The sequence below is a fragment of the Anser anser genome, assembly GCF_964211835.1.
Source record: "Anser anser genome assembly, chromosome: 1".
Taxonomy (NCBI): Eukaryota; Metazoa; Chordata; class Aves; order Anseriformes; family Anatidae; genus Anser; species Anser anser.
The window spans coordinates 43657403-43675645 of record NC_139720.1 but is presented as its reverse complement, the minus strand read 5'-3'; the positions used below and the strand labels follow the sequence as shown (position 1 = coordinate 43675645).

The following is an 18243-nucleotide window of genomic DNA, read 5'->3' as shown; positions in this document are numbered from 1 at the left end:
GCGGGGAGGGAGCGGCGGGCGGGCGGAGCTCACCGCGGGGCTCGGCGCCTCGGCGCGGCTCGGCGTCGCCGCGCAGGGAGCCGCTGGTGCGGGCGCTGCGCTCACCGCGGCCAGGACCGGGGCAGCGCGGGCGAGCGGCGAGCGGCGCGGGGCGGCGGCGGCGGCGCCATGGCCAAGCACCACCCGGACCTCATCTTCTGCCGCAAGCAGGCGGGCGTCGGTGAGCGGCCGGTGGGAGCCCCGCTCCCTCCCCCGTCCTGTGGGCACCGCCGGGACGGGGCACCGCGGCCTCGCTGGGCGGCTGCGTGCGAGGGGGGCCCCTCCTGACCCGACCCCCTCTCGCAGCTTAAAATATTAATTTTAATTTACATTTACATCGGCTGTGATTAAGGGGGAATAATGAGCATGAATTGTCTTACTGTCAGCGGGTGCCGTTGACCCCTCACGGCGCATCTGAACTTTGCTCTTCCTCGACGAGCCTAGGACATACATTATTTATCACAAACGTTATTGTATTATGTCCAAACTCCTTCTGTGTTCTCCTTTTTTTAAAAAAGATTGCTGACTGCCCGAGATAATCAATTTCTATTCAAGCCCGTATTTATATTCTCCTGCTTTTGCCTTAACTAAATCTCATATTTACATTCTTCACCTGCTTCTACCCTAACTAATACTTTTTTATTCTTTTTCTTCCTACAGCGATTGGAAGACTTTGCGAAAAATGTAAGTGTATCTTCCGTATAAAAATGGTTGAGAACCTGGTGCCATGGTTAGAGCACCCAGTTCGGTTTTCAGGATTGCATTCGTTTATTACTGTACCGCTAACTTGGTGTTACAAACAAAAAAACGGTGGACAAACAGCTCTTAGGGATGGGAAGAGCTACTTGTGTATTTATCCAAGTGTAAGTGTGTAAATCAGTGAGTACTTACAGTGCTCAAATACATTGTCACAGATGTGTGCTGCCAGCATTTTCAGTGGCTGTAGCTACAGTGACTTGTTGATTGATTCCTTGTAACCCAGAATGCAAAACGATCGGCCTGATCACTACAAAGAAGGAAAGAAAGAACACGTTTTTGGAATCTGACTTCACACCTTGAGAATGGGAAATGGATGGAAAAAAATGTCTAGAGATAGAACAGATGAATACACAGAATCAAATGCCAGTGCTCAGCTGTAGAAGGGAAGAAAGAGTACAAGAATTCACTAGATCCTTTAAGGGCACAGTACAAGTAAGCTGACTAGTTTTGGACTGCAAATTAGCATGAAAACACACAAAGTGAGGAGAAACAGTCCAAAGTAACAAAATTGTTTTCAGGAACACGCAGGAGTTAAACAGATTCCCACTGGTAGTAGCCGAGGGCTGTCAGGATGGAGATTTACGAGCAGGTTAGATGAGCTGTTTGTGGGAGTAAGGATTAGATGCCTTGGGAACTGGTAATAAGATACAAAGCCTTTCATCTCTAGGTCAGTGTTTTGGATCGGGTCCAGCACAGCAGACTGTCAATGGCATCTGATGGCTCTTTGCCTGTATGATAAGAGTGCTTGAATTTCACTCAGTTCCTTGTGAGAAAGCAAGAGCAACTTTGTGAAGTGGCTGTTTATGCCAGTTTGCCCTTTCTTTGGCCTTCTCACAGATGAAGGATTAAAAGGACCACAAGTACAATCTCTTATCCCATCTGTCTGAGAATGGTAACTCCAGACTTTTGTTGATGTGGCTCTGTGGGAGAAGCTTACACTGCTGCTGCATAGGTAAGGACACTAGTCCTGTCAGTCCGGCATTTTTTCACAAGTGAAAAAACAAAGAAAAACTGTAGAGTACAAGTACGGTTATGAGCTAAGCAGGTGCTAGCTAATCATAAAAGACGTGTCCTTGGGTTTCTTCTCTGGATGTGTATATGCAAGATTAAAAACAAAGCAAAACAGCTCAGATATTGCAGGCCCTTGTTCCTCTGAAGTCCACGTGCGAATATAAAGTTGCACCCTGTGTCTGTAAAATAAATTTCTGCAGTCCAATTATGTTGTCTTTGAGTATATAGGCAAGTTTAGGAAGCTTTTTTTCTGTGTGAGGGTGGAGAAAAGGATGTTCGGTAACCAAAGACTGTTTTACTTTCAGGTGATGGCAAATGTGTGATCTGTGACTCGTACGTGCGGCCCTGCACACTGGTGCGCATATGCGATGAGTGTAACTACGGCTCCTACCAAGGACGCTGCGTGATCTGCGGGGGTCCAGGAGTATCTGATGCCTACTACTGCAAGGAGTGCACCATCCAGGAAAAAGATGTACGTTGTCATTCAGCCTCCGGCTGCATTGGTTATGTATTTTCTTTAATAGCCACGCTTATCTTTAAAGGGACTTCGAGCTAGTAAGATTAGTGTTGGGACATTGGACACTTGGCTTCCACTCCCAGAATTAGCGCTGCTTTTCATTACCTTGTACCTTTCTTCCCCTGTTGTTAGTTCCCAGTGTGTAAAGGATTTTGAGATAGCAAGCATTGCCCTGACTCTCTGCAACCCAAAGAGTTCACTTCCTCCACGCACTGCTTGTTACTGCGTTCAGGTGTTATCTTGCTGGATCCGTGAGCCTGGGTTTTATTAGGGTCAGAAGTATTTCAGACACTGCAAAGGCAGGGGCAGGAGCAGCTCCTCATGAAGAGTCTGTGATCAGTCACTGACCGAGTCATGTACGGTACTGTTACACAGGTGAAATCACCACCCTGTATTCCTTTGGATTATGAGTAAAGAGAGATCTTAGTGCCCCGTGTCCTTGCTCCACTAATTGTCTTCCACAAGTTTAAATTTTCTAGTATAATTTCAGTGGGATGTGATTTTTTTTTTATTCCTGTCTGCAGTGTCTGCATTGTAAACATCTCTTTTTCTGCCAACAGTCTGTGGTGTAACGATCTCTTATTTCTATATAATCAGTGCTGTTTAATCCTCTTCTCCTGAAAGATAGCCGCTGTGCATGTGGAATGAGGCAGCTGTTCACCCCCTGTGTAGGTATTTGTTAATATCCTCCACAGCGAGCGCAGGTCACAAAGAACTGCAAATGAGGTAGGGAGAAGCCAGAACAGGGTGCTTACAGTTGCACTGTGCCAGAATATGGACCTGATAGAGATTATCTCCTAAGGGTTGTTTGGTTTATGGGTTGGGTCCTTTGCAAACAGAGTCTCCAGCACACCCTAATGTTGACAGAGAACAGGCTGAGAATGGTTCTGATTGATTTAGAGAAGCACGCTCAGCTGACTGAGTCGCTGGTTTCATTTTCTGCAGCACCCGCCTATATTTTCTCTAAAGGTCTGCAGCTAAAGTCAGGACGGGGGCAAGCCCTCATCTGAATTTAGGCGTTAGATCTGACAAGACCATAATCTTCCTTAGTATCTGAATGTTGTGTGTGGATAGAAATGCTGCTGCTGCCTCCCGCATTTAGAAATGCTGTAAGAGCTAGTGGTTTTGTTACCTGTGCAACCAAAAGACCCGGCTTGATAAGTCATCAGTAAAATAGGCTTGTTTTTTGTATTTTTACCAATTCATATTGATTTCTAATGGGTATTTTTCATAACCTAGGCTCACCTGTATGCTATCGTGTCTGGTTCAGGTCTGAAACAGTCAGCTGCTCTGCAGGGGAGGGTTATAGAAATACAGAGCTGGAGGAGCAGAGTGGCAAGTCAAAACTGAGGTATTTTGATAACCAAATGAAGGCTGCTGTGGGTGAAGACCGTTGCTCTGTACCAGCAAACTCAGATGTTAGGGACCATTGCAGATGTGAAGCTGCAGATCTGAAGGAGCAGATTTGTAGTGATTGCCTTGTGGGATCGAACAGTGCTGGCACAGATGTAGGGTGCCCGGAGCAAGAACTGCTGAGGGTGCTGCATGTCACAACGACAGTAGCTGGTGCTGACCTGGATGGGAAAAACAGATGGACAGAGCTCTGTACCTGAAGCTCTACCAGTCCAGGGTTTCACTTACAGCACTCGATCTTCCTTCTTCCTCATGAGAAAATCTGAACAAGAACGTGAAGCAAGAAAGCAGATAGTAAAATGGAGGAGGCAGAATGCTCTTGGGCACGGTGCAAAGGGTCTGGTTAGTCGTGGTTGGTTTGTTCTGACGGAGGGAGGAATGAGGTTTTGTTTGATCTCAGTTCTATCTGTGGGTAAGGGCCAGGATCCCGCCTTGTCATCCAGGGCAGCTGCGAGTTGCAAAATACAATCCTTTCTTGGGGGACAGGAGCATGCTCATCTGCTGCCTCCTTATGAGGAGGTGGAAGAAGGAACAGAGCCCTGCAATAATGCTGTCAAGTTTGTCACAGGGTCCCTGGATTGTGGGAGGCAAGGCTTGGAAGAGTCCCACTACTGAGGTTCAAAGTCAAATAACAAGGCAGTAGCTAGAGATAAATTGTGGCAGGTGATTTTTCCACCCTCCCCCTCTCCTGTTACTTCTACCACGCAGACCCTCCCCGCCAGGTTGCCTCTCCTGCACAGGAGCCGGTGTCGGTGGCACAGCTTGGGTGCAATTTCTGCAGTGGCTGACATCTGCCCAGAGGCTTTCTAAATCTAATCCACTCAGGCTTACACAACAGTCAAGGACACGTGTTCCTCTGCCTGCTGGGCCCCTCAGCTGCTCTTGCCACCCACAACATTTTGCCCTCAAGAGTTACGCAGATGCTGGGCTCAGGTAGCCCGCTGACAAATGTTCCCTGCTATACAGAGACGTGCATGGCTCTGCTTTGTGCCCCTGAGGTGGGTCTCTCCTGCTCCCCTTCTTGCTTTTCTTGTGGCTTTTTTTTTCGTATCGTCTACTGGAATTCAGGTGCAAGGACTTAGCCATGTGGCTGCTGGGAACAGCCGTCCTCCCCCGAGATGGCCACGTAGTCTCTGCAGTAATCAATCCAGCCTGCAGGAAATCCGAGATTCAGTTCTGCTGTCGCAGCTGAGAGGGGTCTCTCAACACAAGAATGGCTGAGTGACATCTAAAGCAACAAGATTCGTTGTGGCTAAGGAGGGGAAAGGTTATTCCTCTGGGCCCTATAAATCCTCTGTATCCTAATTTAGAAAGAAGCCAGTCTTGAGGCACTAAGCATCATTTTCATTAAACTGCTGATGTTATATGAGCTGTTCTCCTTCTTCACCCTAAGAGAGTGTCCTAGAGTAATGTTAAAAAGGCATCCGTCCTCTTCTCTCTTGTACTCTCTTGCTGGTAGTAACCAGAGTTGGAGGGCAGTTCGCTTACAGAGGTTTAAGAAATGTGTGTTGAGGACAGTGTGGGGAGGGACGGAACTGGGAACATGCTGGAACTGTGTATGTGATGATGATGTTCTGTCTGCCCAGCTCCTACCTTTTCTTTTCATCCTCTTTTCTTCCAGAGAGATGGTTGCCCCAAGATCGTCAACCTGGGCAGTTCCAAGACGGATCTCTTCTACGAAAGGAAAAAGTACGGATTCAAGAAGAGGTGATCCTATCTGTTTGCAGCTACACCTCCTGTCGGGTTGGCGAGAGGGCCTTGGAACACCTCTGGACTTTACTATTATCGAGAAGCAGCTGATTACATTTTCTAAGGCAGTATAAATCCGGTAGTATGCTTGGAGCTGGAGAAGTAGCAGACTGAGTGGGGACCAAAACCTGATCAGGACTATCAGAAAGAGCAAATGCAGATTGTGTCTGCATTCTCAGAAGCTTTTCTAGTAGTTGTCCCAGCTCGCTAAAAAAAAAGTCCTGGTGAGCAAGTATTTACATATGGAGGAGACCAGCCCAGTAAAAAGCAAGTGCCCTTTCTGGTGCGGGGAAACACCGTGTGTCTGTTCTTACCATCCCTCCTCTCGGTTGTTAGAAATCGCACCACACATCAGGATTGGAGCACAGACCCGTGTGCCCGCTCCCCCACCCTTCTTCCCCCAGTATATTTCCAGGCTGCCCTGTTTTGTAAGGAACCTAGCAGTGCTGGTGGCTGGTGCTGTCCTAGGGAGAACACAGCTGTTCCGTGTTTTCTTTGTCAGATTAATCCAAGGCCCTTTCTGTAACCATTCCTGTAGGATGCAAACCAATAAAGCTTTTCTCTTTTTTTTTTTGTATAACAGAAGGATTTCTCTCAGGTTTACTCTGTGTGCAGCCTCTCTGGAGCTTTCTGGGGAGGCACGGGCTTAGCCCAGCCAGAACTGCACAGTGGGTTATCTGGGTTCGGGCAGCGGCTGCTTGCGGCCCCGTGACCTTGCTGCAAGGAGCTTCGGGGAACGGCTATCGCTTTTGTGTGCGTGTGATCCCAGCCACTGAGCATTTTGTCCCGCAGCGCGAGGATCGCTGAGCTGGTAACCCTTATCCTAGCTAATACGGCTGGGGATGTTGTTTCACCATGCAAACATCCAATCCCTTTCTAAAACCTACTAAGCTATCTGACTCGCCGTCCTGTTCTTGTGAATAAGTTAAAGCCTTCCCTGCTGTAACGGGAAACCAACTATTGTGTTCTAGGCTGTTAGCCCTATGCCTGCTGAAAACCAGAGGCTGCTTGGTTGTCAAATACCAGCACAGGCTAAAAGCAGTCTGTTTGCTCAGCAGAGAGCGGGGAACGGGTGCCTTTATGCAGAGGCATAACCGAGTTCCCTGCTACCGCGTGCGTGCCCCAGGTGGTTAAATTAGGGGCCTACCTCAGCATGCCCCGTGCTCATTAAGGGCTTCGTAGTCAGAGCAGAGCGTGCCCTACACTAAGGGGATTCTCTTTGCCCAGTCTCAGGCCGCAGAGCCTGCATAAGGCACCTTCTGGGACTTCAGATATTCCCCTGAGGCTAGTACTGATTCTTCCAACTCCTCTGTTTTAAGTGCCTCTTCTGCCTGCTGCAGCTGTTTAGGTGTTTTAGCTAAGAGTGAAAACAAGCAGGCAAGTTGTAATCCTTCCCTTAAAAGTTATTTCTTGCTGCAGCTGGCTCTAGCCACGACTGCTCCTACAGCTATCTTAGCTGCTCCTCCCTCCCCCCTCCCTCCCTCCCCCCAGCTATTAATTGTCAGTTTTTCTCTTTCAAGCTTTTTGCAGTCCTGAGAGTGTCTCTATGTTTTCTTCTCTGCACCTTGGTTCCCTTACACGGTTTCTGGTTAATTTTTACTAACGTGGGTGCCATTTGCCAAGATACTCAGTTCTTGGTTCTGGTTCCATGGTTCCTGGTTCTGTGGTTCATGCTGGTTCTATGGTTCCTGCAGACCCCTCCTCTCAACCTGTTTCTGCCGGAATAAGTGGCAGGCTCTTGTTCCTGGCTTGGAAGCTCAAGTCATAGCCATTCTCAGCTGTGTTAAATTCCGTGTTTCTTTAAAACCGGCGCATGACATGCAGATTGTTTTGTACCTGGAACTTTATCACACTTTGACCAGAAGTTATCACTCGCCCTCAGTCAGGCCACCCAGATTACCACACAAGGAACGCAGAAGGCTTGTACGTATCTTTTCTGCTTTCTTTTCTTTCCCCAAAGTTTCTAAGCTGAGAAAAGTCATTCGGCGAGGGCGGAGGGAAATGAAGTTTGAATTACTTCTTTTGCCTGTTACTGCCCCCGGTGCAGGGACCCCTAGAAGATGTAATTTTGGAGCAGCCCTTGTCCCTGATCATTTAGCAGGATCAGGCAGCCAGGGGTTGCTATAGAGATCCGAGATTCCCCATCCCTTCCCCCATCCCCAAAACGGCTGAGCACACTTACTTTCTTGGCACTCGCGGTGCCCTCACGCTGCCGGGTATATCGGGTCTGCGTCCTGGCAGCGATGGGAGTGAAGCTGCCATTTCTAGTTGTTCTGAGTCACTGGGCAGGTGGAGAGAGGGAGGGACAGGCTCTTTTCCCTTTGCCTTGTTTGCTCAGACAGCCCTGGGGAGAATGCCAAATGTTGCTCAGCTCGGTTCAGCGCCGCTGCCTTTCTGGTACTTTCAGAGCACGGACAGGACGTCGCCCTAAAGCTGCTCGTGCAGACAAGGGCAATGGATGCAGTTGGGCAGCCTGGAAAAAAGTCAGTCTTGCTTGCATGGTAGTGTTTCTGGTCACCAGCAAATGAAACCGAGGCGCGGCCACCAGGAAAGTGCAGTATTTGTTACCTAACAGATAAAGTGAAACTGGTTGAAACAGCTCTTGTCCAGTACGAGATTTCCTGGTGGTACTGAGGACCGGAGCACGTACTAAAGGGGAAGCTTCCTTGCTGGGGTGGGGAATGGGGAGCGGGACAAGAAGCGTCCTGCTCCTGTGTGCCTGCTGAGGCCTGGGAGGGCATCACCAGGCTGTGGGGCTCCCAGTTCGGGCGATTCGGGGCTGCGAAGGACTTGTGTGACAACCGCAAGGAAGGGCGGGAGGGACGCGGCCTCTCGGTGGCGGCTCAACTCCCGCGGTGCTGGCCGCGAATCCTGGTTGCGGGGAGCTAAATGCTTTCCTGCCATTACCTTTCTAGGTAGAGTTACTGCGTTTTTTTCCTTTTTTTTTTTTTTTTTAATCCAAAGGATGTTATGTAATAAGTAAAAAATCCTTTTATTTCAGTTGTTTACACTGGGGGGGAGGAGAAGCATGGGAACTCTCGGCCTATTAAGAAACTGGCCTCTGTTGCCAGTACTAACAAGGCATCGCTGCCTTTTGAAATCGGGTTGTTCCCTGTTCCATGCCTCTTCAGACCAAAGACCAGCTACGGTGTCACAACTTCCAACTGAGCTCAGCAAATAACTGTCGTAACACACCTCCAGCCCATTGAATCACCTAGACCTTGTCTCGACAAAGCCCTTGAGCCTGAAGCACTGCCTTTAATAAAAAAAAAATAAAAAATGAGGTAAGCAAGTGCCCCGAGTCCACCTCAAGCTTTCCCTGGGGGAGCTGCACAGATGAAATCCTGCTTCAGAACCCCTGTCTGCGCAGGAGCTGTTGTTTTCTCATTACGGGGATCAGCTGGAATTGTCAATTTGCCTATGTCGATAGCAGGGGAACAAAAAAAAAAAAAATCCATTTCCTTGAGGTTGTCGTGTGACTTGAATGTAAAGAGGACTCGGGATCTGGCGCTGTTAATTATGCCCGGCTCTAACCTGCCTGCCCGGACTGGCTCTGCCCTGGCGGCTTGGCGATTCCTGCCCTGTCCGTGTGCGTGTGACCGGGGAGCTTTGCCTTGACGTAACAGCCAAATGGCCGAGAATGCGGGAGCGGATACGGTGACAGGATTCCTCCGGTGACAGGATTCCTCCGCGTGCGTGCGTACCGGTGAGCAGATAATTAAAGGAGCGCGGTCAAGGCGCAGGTATTTTAAAGAGCCCTAACGTGTAACGCCCTCTTAGTAACGCCTTATTAAAACAACAATAGCATTTTAGCAATGTAATTGCCTTTTTTTTTTTTTCTTAATGGTGCTAAAAATAGCGCCGTCATTTTAATTTCCTGACAGCAGGATTTGGTTTCCAGCCAAGCAAGGGAGCATTAGAAAAAATGTGTTCTTTTGTAGCTAAATTCCCTTTAAACCAGAAGCCATGAAAATGAGGCTGCTCGTAATAGTTCTTACAAATCTTCCCCTTCTCTCCCTTCCCCTACAGAAGAAAAATGTTCCAAAGTTGTTTTGCTTTTTTTTTTTTATCGGTGAGAAAATGAGCGACGGTGGCTGCTGTTGCAGTGTCTGGAGAGGACGGTATTGACAGATTTCTTAACAGATTTCTTAATGTGTGGCGTTGACTGGCTTCAAAAATCCTCTTCGGTGGCAAATTACCTAAAATCCCAAAGGCAGTACCTAAAGTCCCTCAGGTAAAGGGGTCCTGGGCAAGGGAGGAGAGGCAAAACCCAGAAAGATGCTGAAGGTCTTGGTGGACGTAGGGCAAGAGAGGAGCTTGATGTTTAGCGTAACTGGATATTTTAGTGTTTGGGGAACAGATGCTATGGAGAATTATTTAACCAGGGGGACAGGGAGTGGCTTTGGAGGCACTCGTGCTCATCCCTTCTGAAAACGGGTGTAAATTCAACGTTTGCACGTCAGCCCGTGTGCCGAGAAGATCCAATTACAAGATTAAACCCGACTCCGGGATGAGATTTTCCTGGGGAACTCAGAACCAAAGACAACGGGGGACGATTTCACGGGCTCAGCTCAGGGCCGGCCGAGCCGCTCCGTGACAGGGACCGCGACGGGGCGGTGGCAGCCGCCCGCGCTCCTCACACCGCCTGCGGCCGGGCCTCGCCGCCCGGCAACTACAACTCCCGGCGGCCCCCGCGCCGCGCGCACACCCCCAGCGGCTCATTGGCTGAGGCGGCGCACCAATCCGGAGGCGCCGCCGGGCCGGGCCTGCCAATGGGGATGCTGTTGCTAACACGCCGCAGTTATTTTTAGCACGGGGGCCGCTCGCGCACCTTGCGGGCCCTTCGCCGCCTCCGCCGCGGCCGGGCCGGCCCTACGCTGGGGGCGGAGGCGCACGGCTGTGAGGTGGCTAAATAGTCCGCGGAGCCGGGGGGGGGGGTGGAGGCGCGGGGGCGGCTCCAGCGGCTCGGCCTCGTCCCCTCAGGGGACGGTGGTGATCCCTGAGGGGGCTTCGGGCAGGGCAGGGGCCGGGCTAAGCCGCGGGTCAATCCTCCCCCCCTCCCCCCGCTGCCGCTTGAGCCACGCTCAATCCCCTCCTGGAAGAAATAACAAATAAATAAATAAATAGGTAGATAGATAGATAAATAAATAAAGTGGTGGAGGAAGGGAAAAAAGACAGACGCGCAGCGCCCCCCCCCCCCCCCCCAGCCCCGTGAGGCGCGGAGGGGCGGAGGCAGCGGGAAGTAGTCCCGGCCCGCCCCCCGGGGCCGCATCACGCGGGGCGCAGCGCGGATCCGTGCGCGGGGTTGCTAAGGGTGAAAGTTTGCCGTGAGTTGGCTCACTTGGGGCCAGGGCGCGGGCGGCTCCGGGCCGAGGCGAGGCCAGGCCGGCGGCGGCGCAGGGCAGCGGTACCCGCACCTCACCTCCCGGCCGTCCCCCGGCACCCCTCCGGGCCCCAGCCCCGCGGAGGAAGGACCCCGCCCCGCGGAGGGAACCGCAGGACAGCGCCGGGCAGGGAGAAGGCGAGGGACGGGGCAGGGACCCGCACGCAGCGCCCGGGCTCCCCCCCAGCAGCGCCCGGAGCCGAGGACGAAGTAAGTGGGGGCTGGGGGGGCCCCTTTGTGGGCTGCGCTGGGGGCTGCTCCCCTCACCCCCGGGCGGCCAGTGGGGCTTGGGGGGGGGTGAAAGTCACCAGTGTCGGGGCTCCCCCCGTCCCTACACCCCCTTATGCCCATCCCCGCTGTAACAAAGGCGCCTTAACGGGGGGGGGTGGGGGGGCAGCCCTGCTGCGGGGCTCTGCAGCTGCTGGGGGCAAACAGCGGCTGCCCCCCGTCCTTGGGCCGTGCCCGGCCGGGGGCTCCGGGCCCTGGCGGAGGGGAAGAAGGAGAAGGAGGAGGAGGAGGGGAGAGGGGAGAGGGGGGCGGCGGCTGCCCGGCGGCCCCCGGCGCCGCGCTGCGGGGCGGGTGCGGGCGGGGCGCATGTGCCGTGGAAAATTTTGCGCCCTGCCCCGCCGAGGCAGAGCCGGGGCGGCGGGCCGGGCCCCCCGCGCGGGGCACGCCGGGAGCCGTAGTTCGGAGGGGAAGTAGGTCACGGGGAGCGGGGCGGGGCGGGGGTTGCGCGCGGACTACAAGTCCCAGCGTGCCTCGCGGCCGGTGGGAGGTGCCGCGGCTGGGTCACCGCTAATGGCCGCCGGGTGTCCCCCCTGAGGGGGCGGGCGGGCAGGGGGGCACGGCGGGTGTCATTAGGCCGATTAACCCCTTCTCGTCACGGTTAACTTACAGAGTGTGCCCCTTTTAGACAGGGGGAGGACTCCTTGACAAAAGGAGAAGGAGAGGAGGCAGCGAGCTGTAGTTGTCTCCTTGCTGCCTTGTGCAGAAGGTCGATGAGGATGGGGACCCTCAAAGTGCACTGAGGTGTTTGTGTTGCTATTAGGGTGGTGACAAACACGGCTTCGTGCCATTCTCAGCCTGCAAATTCTCATTTCTTACTAAATTTGGGGTCAGGATTAGGATTTACCACACAAGATGAGCAAACTGGCTGTTCCCTTCCCTCATAATTTGCTGGGATCCCAAGCTGTCTGCTCCCCCAGGTGCCTCAAAGCCAAAGGTCCAGCGTGGTATCACACAACCCCCCCTTGAGGTAGCACAGGCCTTACAAGTGCTCTTTAACACTTACAGAGGGGCTCTTCGGGGTTTTGCCTGATGCCGTTTTCTGCAGAAAGGGCTTTGTCTCGGCACTGACACTCCTCCCTTCTGAAAATGGCACCTCCTTGCTGGGCCCTGCAAAAACTCATTGCTTGTTTCTTCTTCGGTGTTCATCCGTTCTTGGTCAGGCCCCAGCGCCCTAACACAACTTGTTACACCTCAGGAGTTCCTTAAAGCAGGTGTTAAAGGCAAGACTTCACTCCCACTTTTCCATCCTCTTGTTCATGTGTTTTTTCTTGTTGCTGGGTTAAACCTGAGGGGGATTCCATCCAGAACTGACCTTGTTGGCAGACTCGAGGTGTCGGATCTGCTTTTGGTTGCTGTAGTCCTTAAACTAAGCCTCCTTGGACTTGGATTAGTACTGAAAAAAACACACCGTAGAATCCACGCCCTGTTTTTTTTAGTAACAAAGCCTAAAAATACTTGAGGGTTTCCTTAAAGTTTGCTTATTTAATTCTTTCGTCCACTAACCCAGACCAAGCAAACGAGTCTGGTCAGTCCTTCCGCCTCCTGACCGAGGCTGGCCTGGGTACGTGGCCGTGCTGCTGGGGTTCCCGGTCTCTCAGGGGACTGCTGACATCCGATGTTTGTGCTCCGTCCCCACCCCCAAGTAATTGGCACACGATGTAAACACCGCCGAGCGCTGCGTGAGAGCATCCCCGAAGCCCATTTTAGGAAGACAGTTGAACGCGGTGTGTGTGTTTGAGCAAGGTGAGGGCAGCTGAAGGCTGAGCAGCCTCTGACTAAGCCGCCAATTAAAAACTGGATGTTCTGCTCGCCCGTGGAGAGGCGTGTAGGCTGCTGGAAGCGTGCTTCCTCGTAAAATAGCTGTGGGATTCGTTTGCTTCGGTGCTTTGGATGGGTGGTGGAGCGAGGTGCTGACCTACCTGGGGGGTTCGTGCCCAGGCAAACGCTCCCAAATCCGCGTGTAATGGGAGAGCTGAGTGTTGTGGCTTCACGCCGGGCTTCTGTGGGTTCTCCCAATTCCAGGGACTTCCTCGGGAGGGAGGGAAGAAAGGAAGGCTTCAGTCATCAGCAAGCAATTTTGGGTTTTATTAAGCAGCTACCTGGCCCTGGCACAGCTCGGCCTCCTGCTCGGGGATAAGGGATGTGAACTGTGGACAGGCTGTCGGCACCTACGTGTCTCATGGCCCTGCCCCCATCCAAATTAAGCTGGGATTTTAGGCTCGTAGGTAGGCAGAGCCTCAACCCGGTACACTTAATAAGATACCGATGCGCTTGCCAGTCAAGGGGTAGTAAACACGGCCTGGCAGCTGGCGCCTCAGCACCCTCCCTTGCTCCTTAGCCTCCCCTCCGCGCCTGTGCCAGCAGGACGCAGAGCTCCGTGCGGCCGCCTGGCCTCCCCGAGGAGGGGCTGGCCCCGCTGTCCGGGTGCTGAGCGAGTCACGAGGCTTTTCGGGTGGTGCTCGTGTGCGCCGGCCGGGCGGGCGCAGGTGAGCCCTGCTGGAAGCCGCCGGGCGCCGGGAGGCGCGCTCGCTGTGCTGCTGCGGTCCGGCCAGAGCAGCCAGGTGGCCGGCCTGGTGTCAGCGGCGGTACTTGGCAGTGAGGTAAGTGTAACCTACTGCCGAGAGCAGCTACACCCCTATTCCTTCTGCGCAGGACCGGGGAGGCTCTTCCCCTCCAACGTCTCTGAGGGCCGGTAGGTTTGGGCAGACCCCTAGCGAGCAGCACCGCTCGTTCTGCAACCTCCTCGTCCCGCTTTTGTTCATGGAACAGCGCGGCTGTTTATCTCAGCAGGCGGAGAATTGGAGAATCGTTCTATTTTCTCATCTTCATCCTTCTTTTTTCCTCTCTTTTCCTAGGTCTGCTTGGAGCCAAATCTCGTCTATGTGTGCGTGTCACCTTGTCTCTTTCAATACGCTGCCCTGACTTGCTTGCTGCGAAGGGAGTATGCATCTGGAGATTAAAGTTGCTCTTAACTTCATCATCTCATACCTGTACAACAAGCTTCCTCGGAGGCGGGCGGACCTGTTCGGTGAGGAGCTAGAGCGCCTGCTGAAGAAGAAATATGAGGGTCACTGGTACCCGGAGAAGCCTCTGAAGGGATCGGGCTATCGCTGCGTCCACATCGGGGAGACGGTGGACCCGGTGGTGGAGCTGGCGGCCAAGCGCAGCGGGCTGGCGGTGGAGGATGTGCGCGCCAACGTGCCGGAGGAGCTGAGCGTCTGGATCGATCCTTTCGAGGTGTCCTACCAGATCGGCGAGAAGGGCTCCGTCAAGGTCCTCTACCTGGACGACAGCGAGGGCTGCCAAGCCGCAGAGCTGGACAAAGAAATCAAGAGCAGCTTCAACCCCGACGCCCAGGTGTTCGTCCCCATCGGCAGCCAGGACAACTCGCTGTCCAACTCGCCGTCCCCCTCCTTCGGCCAGTCGCCCAGCCCCACCTTCATCCCGCGCTCTGCCCAGCCCATCACCTTCACCACTGCCACGTTCGCCGCCACCAAGTTCGGCTCGACCAAGATGAAGAAGGGCGGAGGAGCCGGAGGAGGGGGCGGCGGAGCGGGGGCTGCGCCGCAGCCGAGGATGGTCCGGTCTCCCACCACCAACCTGCTGAAGCACAAGGGCCTCTCCCTGTCCATGCACTCTCTGAACTTCGTCGGGAGCGCTGGGAGCCAAGCCCCGCAGTCGCAGCTCTCCCCCAACGCCAAGGAGTTCGTTTACAGCGGCGGCTCGCCGGGAGCCGGCGGCCTCTTCTTCGACGGCGCTGCCGGCGAGAGCCAGGCCAGCAGTGTCCCGCCGGCCTCGCAGTTCGGAGCCGGCACGGGCGGCGCCTTCGACATGGCTCAGGTCTTCGGTGGCAGCACCAACAGCCTCTTCTTGGAGAAGTCTCCCTTCGTGGAAGGACTCAGCTACAACCTGAACGCCATGCAGTACCCCAGCCAGTCGTTCCAGCCCGTCGTCCTGGCCAACTGAACGCGAGGAAGGAGAGTATTGGGGGCGGGGGCGGGAGGGGGGAGACAACAACAACAACACACACACACACAAAAATAAAAAGAGGGAGAGAAAAGAAAACTAGAAATATACAGAAAATATTCAAATCTTATAAATATAGCTTCTTGGAAAATGAGAGAGCCCGGTGTTGTTGCGCTGTGCTGGCAGCGCTCCTGAAGCACTGACTTGTTTTTTAACTCGGTCCCTGTGCTTTTTTCCTACTCCACTTTTTTTACTCCTCAAATGAGCCTCGGGTTGTTCGGTTCCCGTCCCCCGGTGTCGATGGAGGGGCGCGCTCTGCTTTGCTGTTAGGGCTCCGCGTGCGGGCGGAGAGCTCCGGCTGTGCCCACGGGCTCGGGGCATCGCGCTGGCGTCGCTGCGGGCTCGCCGGGCTGGGGCTGCGCGCTGGAAGCAGCGGGTGGCAGCCCCGCGGTACGCAAACACCGCCCGCCCGCCCCGGGGGCGGTGCTGAGCCTTCGGTCCCAGGTCCGGGTTCTGGTTGCCGGCTGTGAATTTTGTCTCTTCTGTCTCGGAGAGGGGGTTCCTTTCTTTTCGGTTCGAGAGGCGGCACTGTTGGGGAAGAGGAAGGGCTATGTTGTTGAAGCTGCTGTTTGAGGGGTGGTGCAAGGGTCTGCAGGTCGCTTCTGCGCCAGGGTCCCCGCAGCCCCCCGGCACGGGGAGCACCTCTATGCCCCCAGTGGGGCTGGGGGACCTCCAGGCGGGACGGGGGCCTCCCCGGAGGCTGTGGCGGGAGTCCGGAAGAGGGCAAGGAGGAGAGAGATGGTGATGAGACTCCGGTCTTTGAGGTTCTGTGGTTTAAAAGAAAAATAAGCTCTTTGCTGCCTCCCAAACCTCGGGTTTGGTTTTCTTTGAACGATGTCTCTGGAGCGCCCTCTGAAACCCACTTCCGTGGCTGCCGACCCGGTGTGCTCTCCCAGGATGTCCCTGTTCAGGGCAGAGGAGCTCCAACGCGCGCTTCTCCCTCCCCTTGAGCCTCCCCGTAGCCGTGCTGCCAGTGAGCCTCCGCAGAGGCAGCGGGGCTGTCCCGGGGGGGCTGCTGCTCCCCAGACCCCGTCAAGGAGAGCTTCCGCCTCGCGGGGCGGCTGCAAGAGGCAGGGCCCGAGCGGGCCGCGTGCTGCCATCGAGCTATGACCGGCACGGCGGGAGGGCGAGGGGAGCGGGGCTCCAGCGGCTTCCCCGAAACGGCGTCCGTAGCTAGGGCAAGGGGCTCGGGAGCAGCTGAGCTGTCGGGTTTTCCTTTCTTACTTCGTTTTCCATTGGGTTTTCACCCCCCCGCTCGTGGATGTCACCGCTGCCACCCCCTCCCTCTCCCCGCAGCCCCGTGGGACCTGGCTGCCCCCGCGTCCCCGAAACCGCCCGCGGGACGGCGTGCCCCTCTCTGGCAGAGGGCAAGAGGGGAGAGGCGCGGTTCCCCGCCTCCCTCCCGCTCGTGCGTGTGAAGCTTCGATGCCGCTTCGCCCTGCCCCGCGTGTCACACCCGCGTTAAAAACCGTGCTGCGAGTGGAAGGAGGGACCGGCCCCTCCGCCTCCTAAAGGAAAAAAGCGTGCTTCAGGAACGTTCCTCCAGCCTCAGGCAGCAAGGGAAACTAACGGCCTTTTTCGGGTCTTTTCTAGTCTTGGATGTAGGCGTTCAGCTTCAATTTTATTTTTTAAAACCTGCACTAATTTACCTGGTTTCTTAGGAAGAGAAGAGAGAATTTTTTTTTTAACTTTTATTTTTTATGGGTTTGTGTTCTTTTTGTTGATGTCCGTTTGTATTGAATAATTTGCTACATTTGTAAAATGTAAGAGGTATATATAATATATGTATATTTCTAACGTAAAAAAAAAATTGTAATTTTTTTCTTTTCAAGATTTTTTCTTAAAAAGAGGAGAGAAAAATATTTTTTCAGGAAAAAAAACTTTAGAAAAAAGCGGTGAAGATTCCTTTCTCCCCACTCAGCCTCCCTCCTTTCCCTCCCGCCCCTCTCCGAGGAGTGAATCGACAGTTGCCTTGTGGAGAGAGTGAGTGAGAGAGGACCGAAGTCTGTGTGTCTCCGTGCGAGGGTTTCTGCGTGCGCTTCGCCTGGGTTTCTTTCCAAGAAGGGGGCTACTGAGAGGGGGAACCAGGGGGTTGCTGTCTTTTTTTTTTTCCTTTTTTTTTTCTTTAGCGAAGGAGGAATACAATCAGAGTTTTGTATTCAGAATGTTGTGCAATATTTTGGAACGGGACATTGGTGTGTCTAGAGATTTAGTTAAAAACAAACAAAAAAAAAACAAAAAAAAACAAAACAAAAAGGTTGATCAAATCTGTACAGTTTCTATTGTTCCAGATTTTTTTAAGTTTGTATTAAAAGCATGATATAATAATTGTGTGTCGGCTGGTGCTGTGCGGAGGGACCCGCTGTGGGGTGGCGGCAGGGGGGTGCAGGGTTTCCTTGGCCTGGAGCAGCGCTGGGGGCCCTCCCCTCGCAGGCACTGGGTTTGGGGGAGCTCTGCGGAGGCTTCGCTGCGGTAGGAGCAGCCCAGCCCTGCTCAGACGCCGCAGCGAGGGCAGCTCCCAGCCCTCGCCGCCAGAAATAGCAGCGGCAGGGGAAGAAGGGGCGGCTGCCTCGCCTTCGGGGTCAGTACCCGTGATTCGGCTCCCTGGGGAGAGCGGGGAGCAGGATACTTGGCCTTGGGCGCGCGGTGCCCTGGAGCCCTTCAGTCAGTCGAGTTCCTAAAATACCCGGCTCTGCTTCCTGCAGGGGCTCGAGTGGAGGCAGAGCCTTCCCAGGCAGCGCTCGCTGGGGCGGGCGTGCTGCTTGTGGGGCGGCTGCTGCCCTCCCCGTGCTCCCGCAGGAGCTGCAGATCGCTTCGGTTTTACCTTTGGGGTACGTGCTGAGCGAAGGAAGCCTCCAGCTGCGTGCAGAACCCGTACCCTGTTTTGAATGTTCATCCGCAGTGACTTATAGCGGGGTGGGCTCGGAGCTGGAGATGAGAACAGACAGCGTCGACTACCTTGTTTCTCATTTTTGTTTTTAACCCCTCGTTGCTCAGCTTTAATCGGAATTCCTGCAGCGGGGAGCTCCTCCTTTTTAGCAGAAGGACGTGGGACAGC

At 54.1% G+C, this 18243-nt stretch overlaps 2 protein-coding genes and 1 long non-coding RNA gene across 4 annotated transcripts; 2 read left to right on the top strand and 1 right to left on the bottom strand.

Moving 5' to 3' along the window:
* Positions 1 to 23: 23 nt before the first annotated feature.
* PHF5A (PHD finger protein 5A) lies at positions 24 to 6071 on the top strand. Of its 2 annotated transcripts, XM_083799583.1 has the most exons (5): positions 94 to 220; positions 700 to 723; positions 1636 to 1750; positions 2115 to 2281; positions 5361 to 6071. In XM_083799583.1, exons 3-5 carry the CDS (start codon positions 1711 to 1713, stop codon positions 5448 to 5450), a joined length of 297 nt encoding a protein of 98 aa, XP_083655709.1. In that variant the 5' UTR covers positions 94 to 220; positions 700 to 723; positions 1636 to 1710; the 3' UTR covers positions 5451 to 6071. The 2 variants fall into 2 exon arrangements, with proteins under 2 accessions (XP_083655708.1, XP_083655709.1); XM_083799582.1 differs by lacking the exon at positions 1636 to 1750 and having other exon boundaries at positions 24 to 220.
* Positions 2805 to 5413, bottom strand: LOC310881827. The gene is made up of 2 exons (XR_014572631.1): positions 5333 to 5413; positions 2805 to 3900 (listed from the first exon to the last, which is right to left on the bottom strand). It is a non-coding gene; the product is annotated as an uncharacterized lncRNA (long non-coding RNA).
* Positions 6072 to 10744: 4673 nt separating the features above from the next.
* TOB2 (transducer of ERBB2, 2) lies at positions 10745 to 17513 on the top strand. Its single transcript, XM_083799411.1, has 2 exons — positions 10745 to 11081; positions 14015 to 17513. Exon 2 carries the CDS (start codon positions 14103 to 14105, stop codon positions 15123 to 15125), a length of 1023 nt encoding a protein of 340 aa, XP_083655537.1. The 5' UTR covers positions 10745 to 11081; positions 14015 to 14102; the 3' UTR covers positions 15126 to 17513.
* Positions 17514 to 18243: the final 730 nt, after the last annotated feature.

What these genes read in the sequence shown, in the direction of transcription:
- TOB2 (XM_083799411.1), top strand. Translation starts at nt 14,103, where the DNA reads ATGCATCTGGAGATTAAAGTTGCTCTTAACTTCATCATCTCATACCTG.
- PHF5A (XM_083799582.1), top strand. Translation starts at nt 169, where the DNA reads ATGGCCAAGCACCACCCGGACCTCATCTTCTGCCGCAAGCAGGCGGGC. An exon ending in CCGCAAGCAGGCGGGCGTCG is followed by an intron (nt 221 to 699) that starts GTGAGCGGCCGG and finishes TTCTTCCTACAG; the next exon opens with CGATTGGAAGACTTTGCGAA. An exon ending in GCACCATCCAGGAAAAAGAT is followed by an intron (nt 2,282 to 5,360) that starts GTACGTTGTCAT and finishes CTTTTCTTCCAG; the next exon opens with AGAGATGGTTGCCCCAAGAT.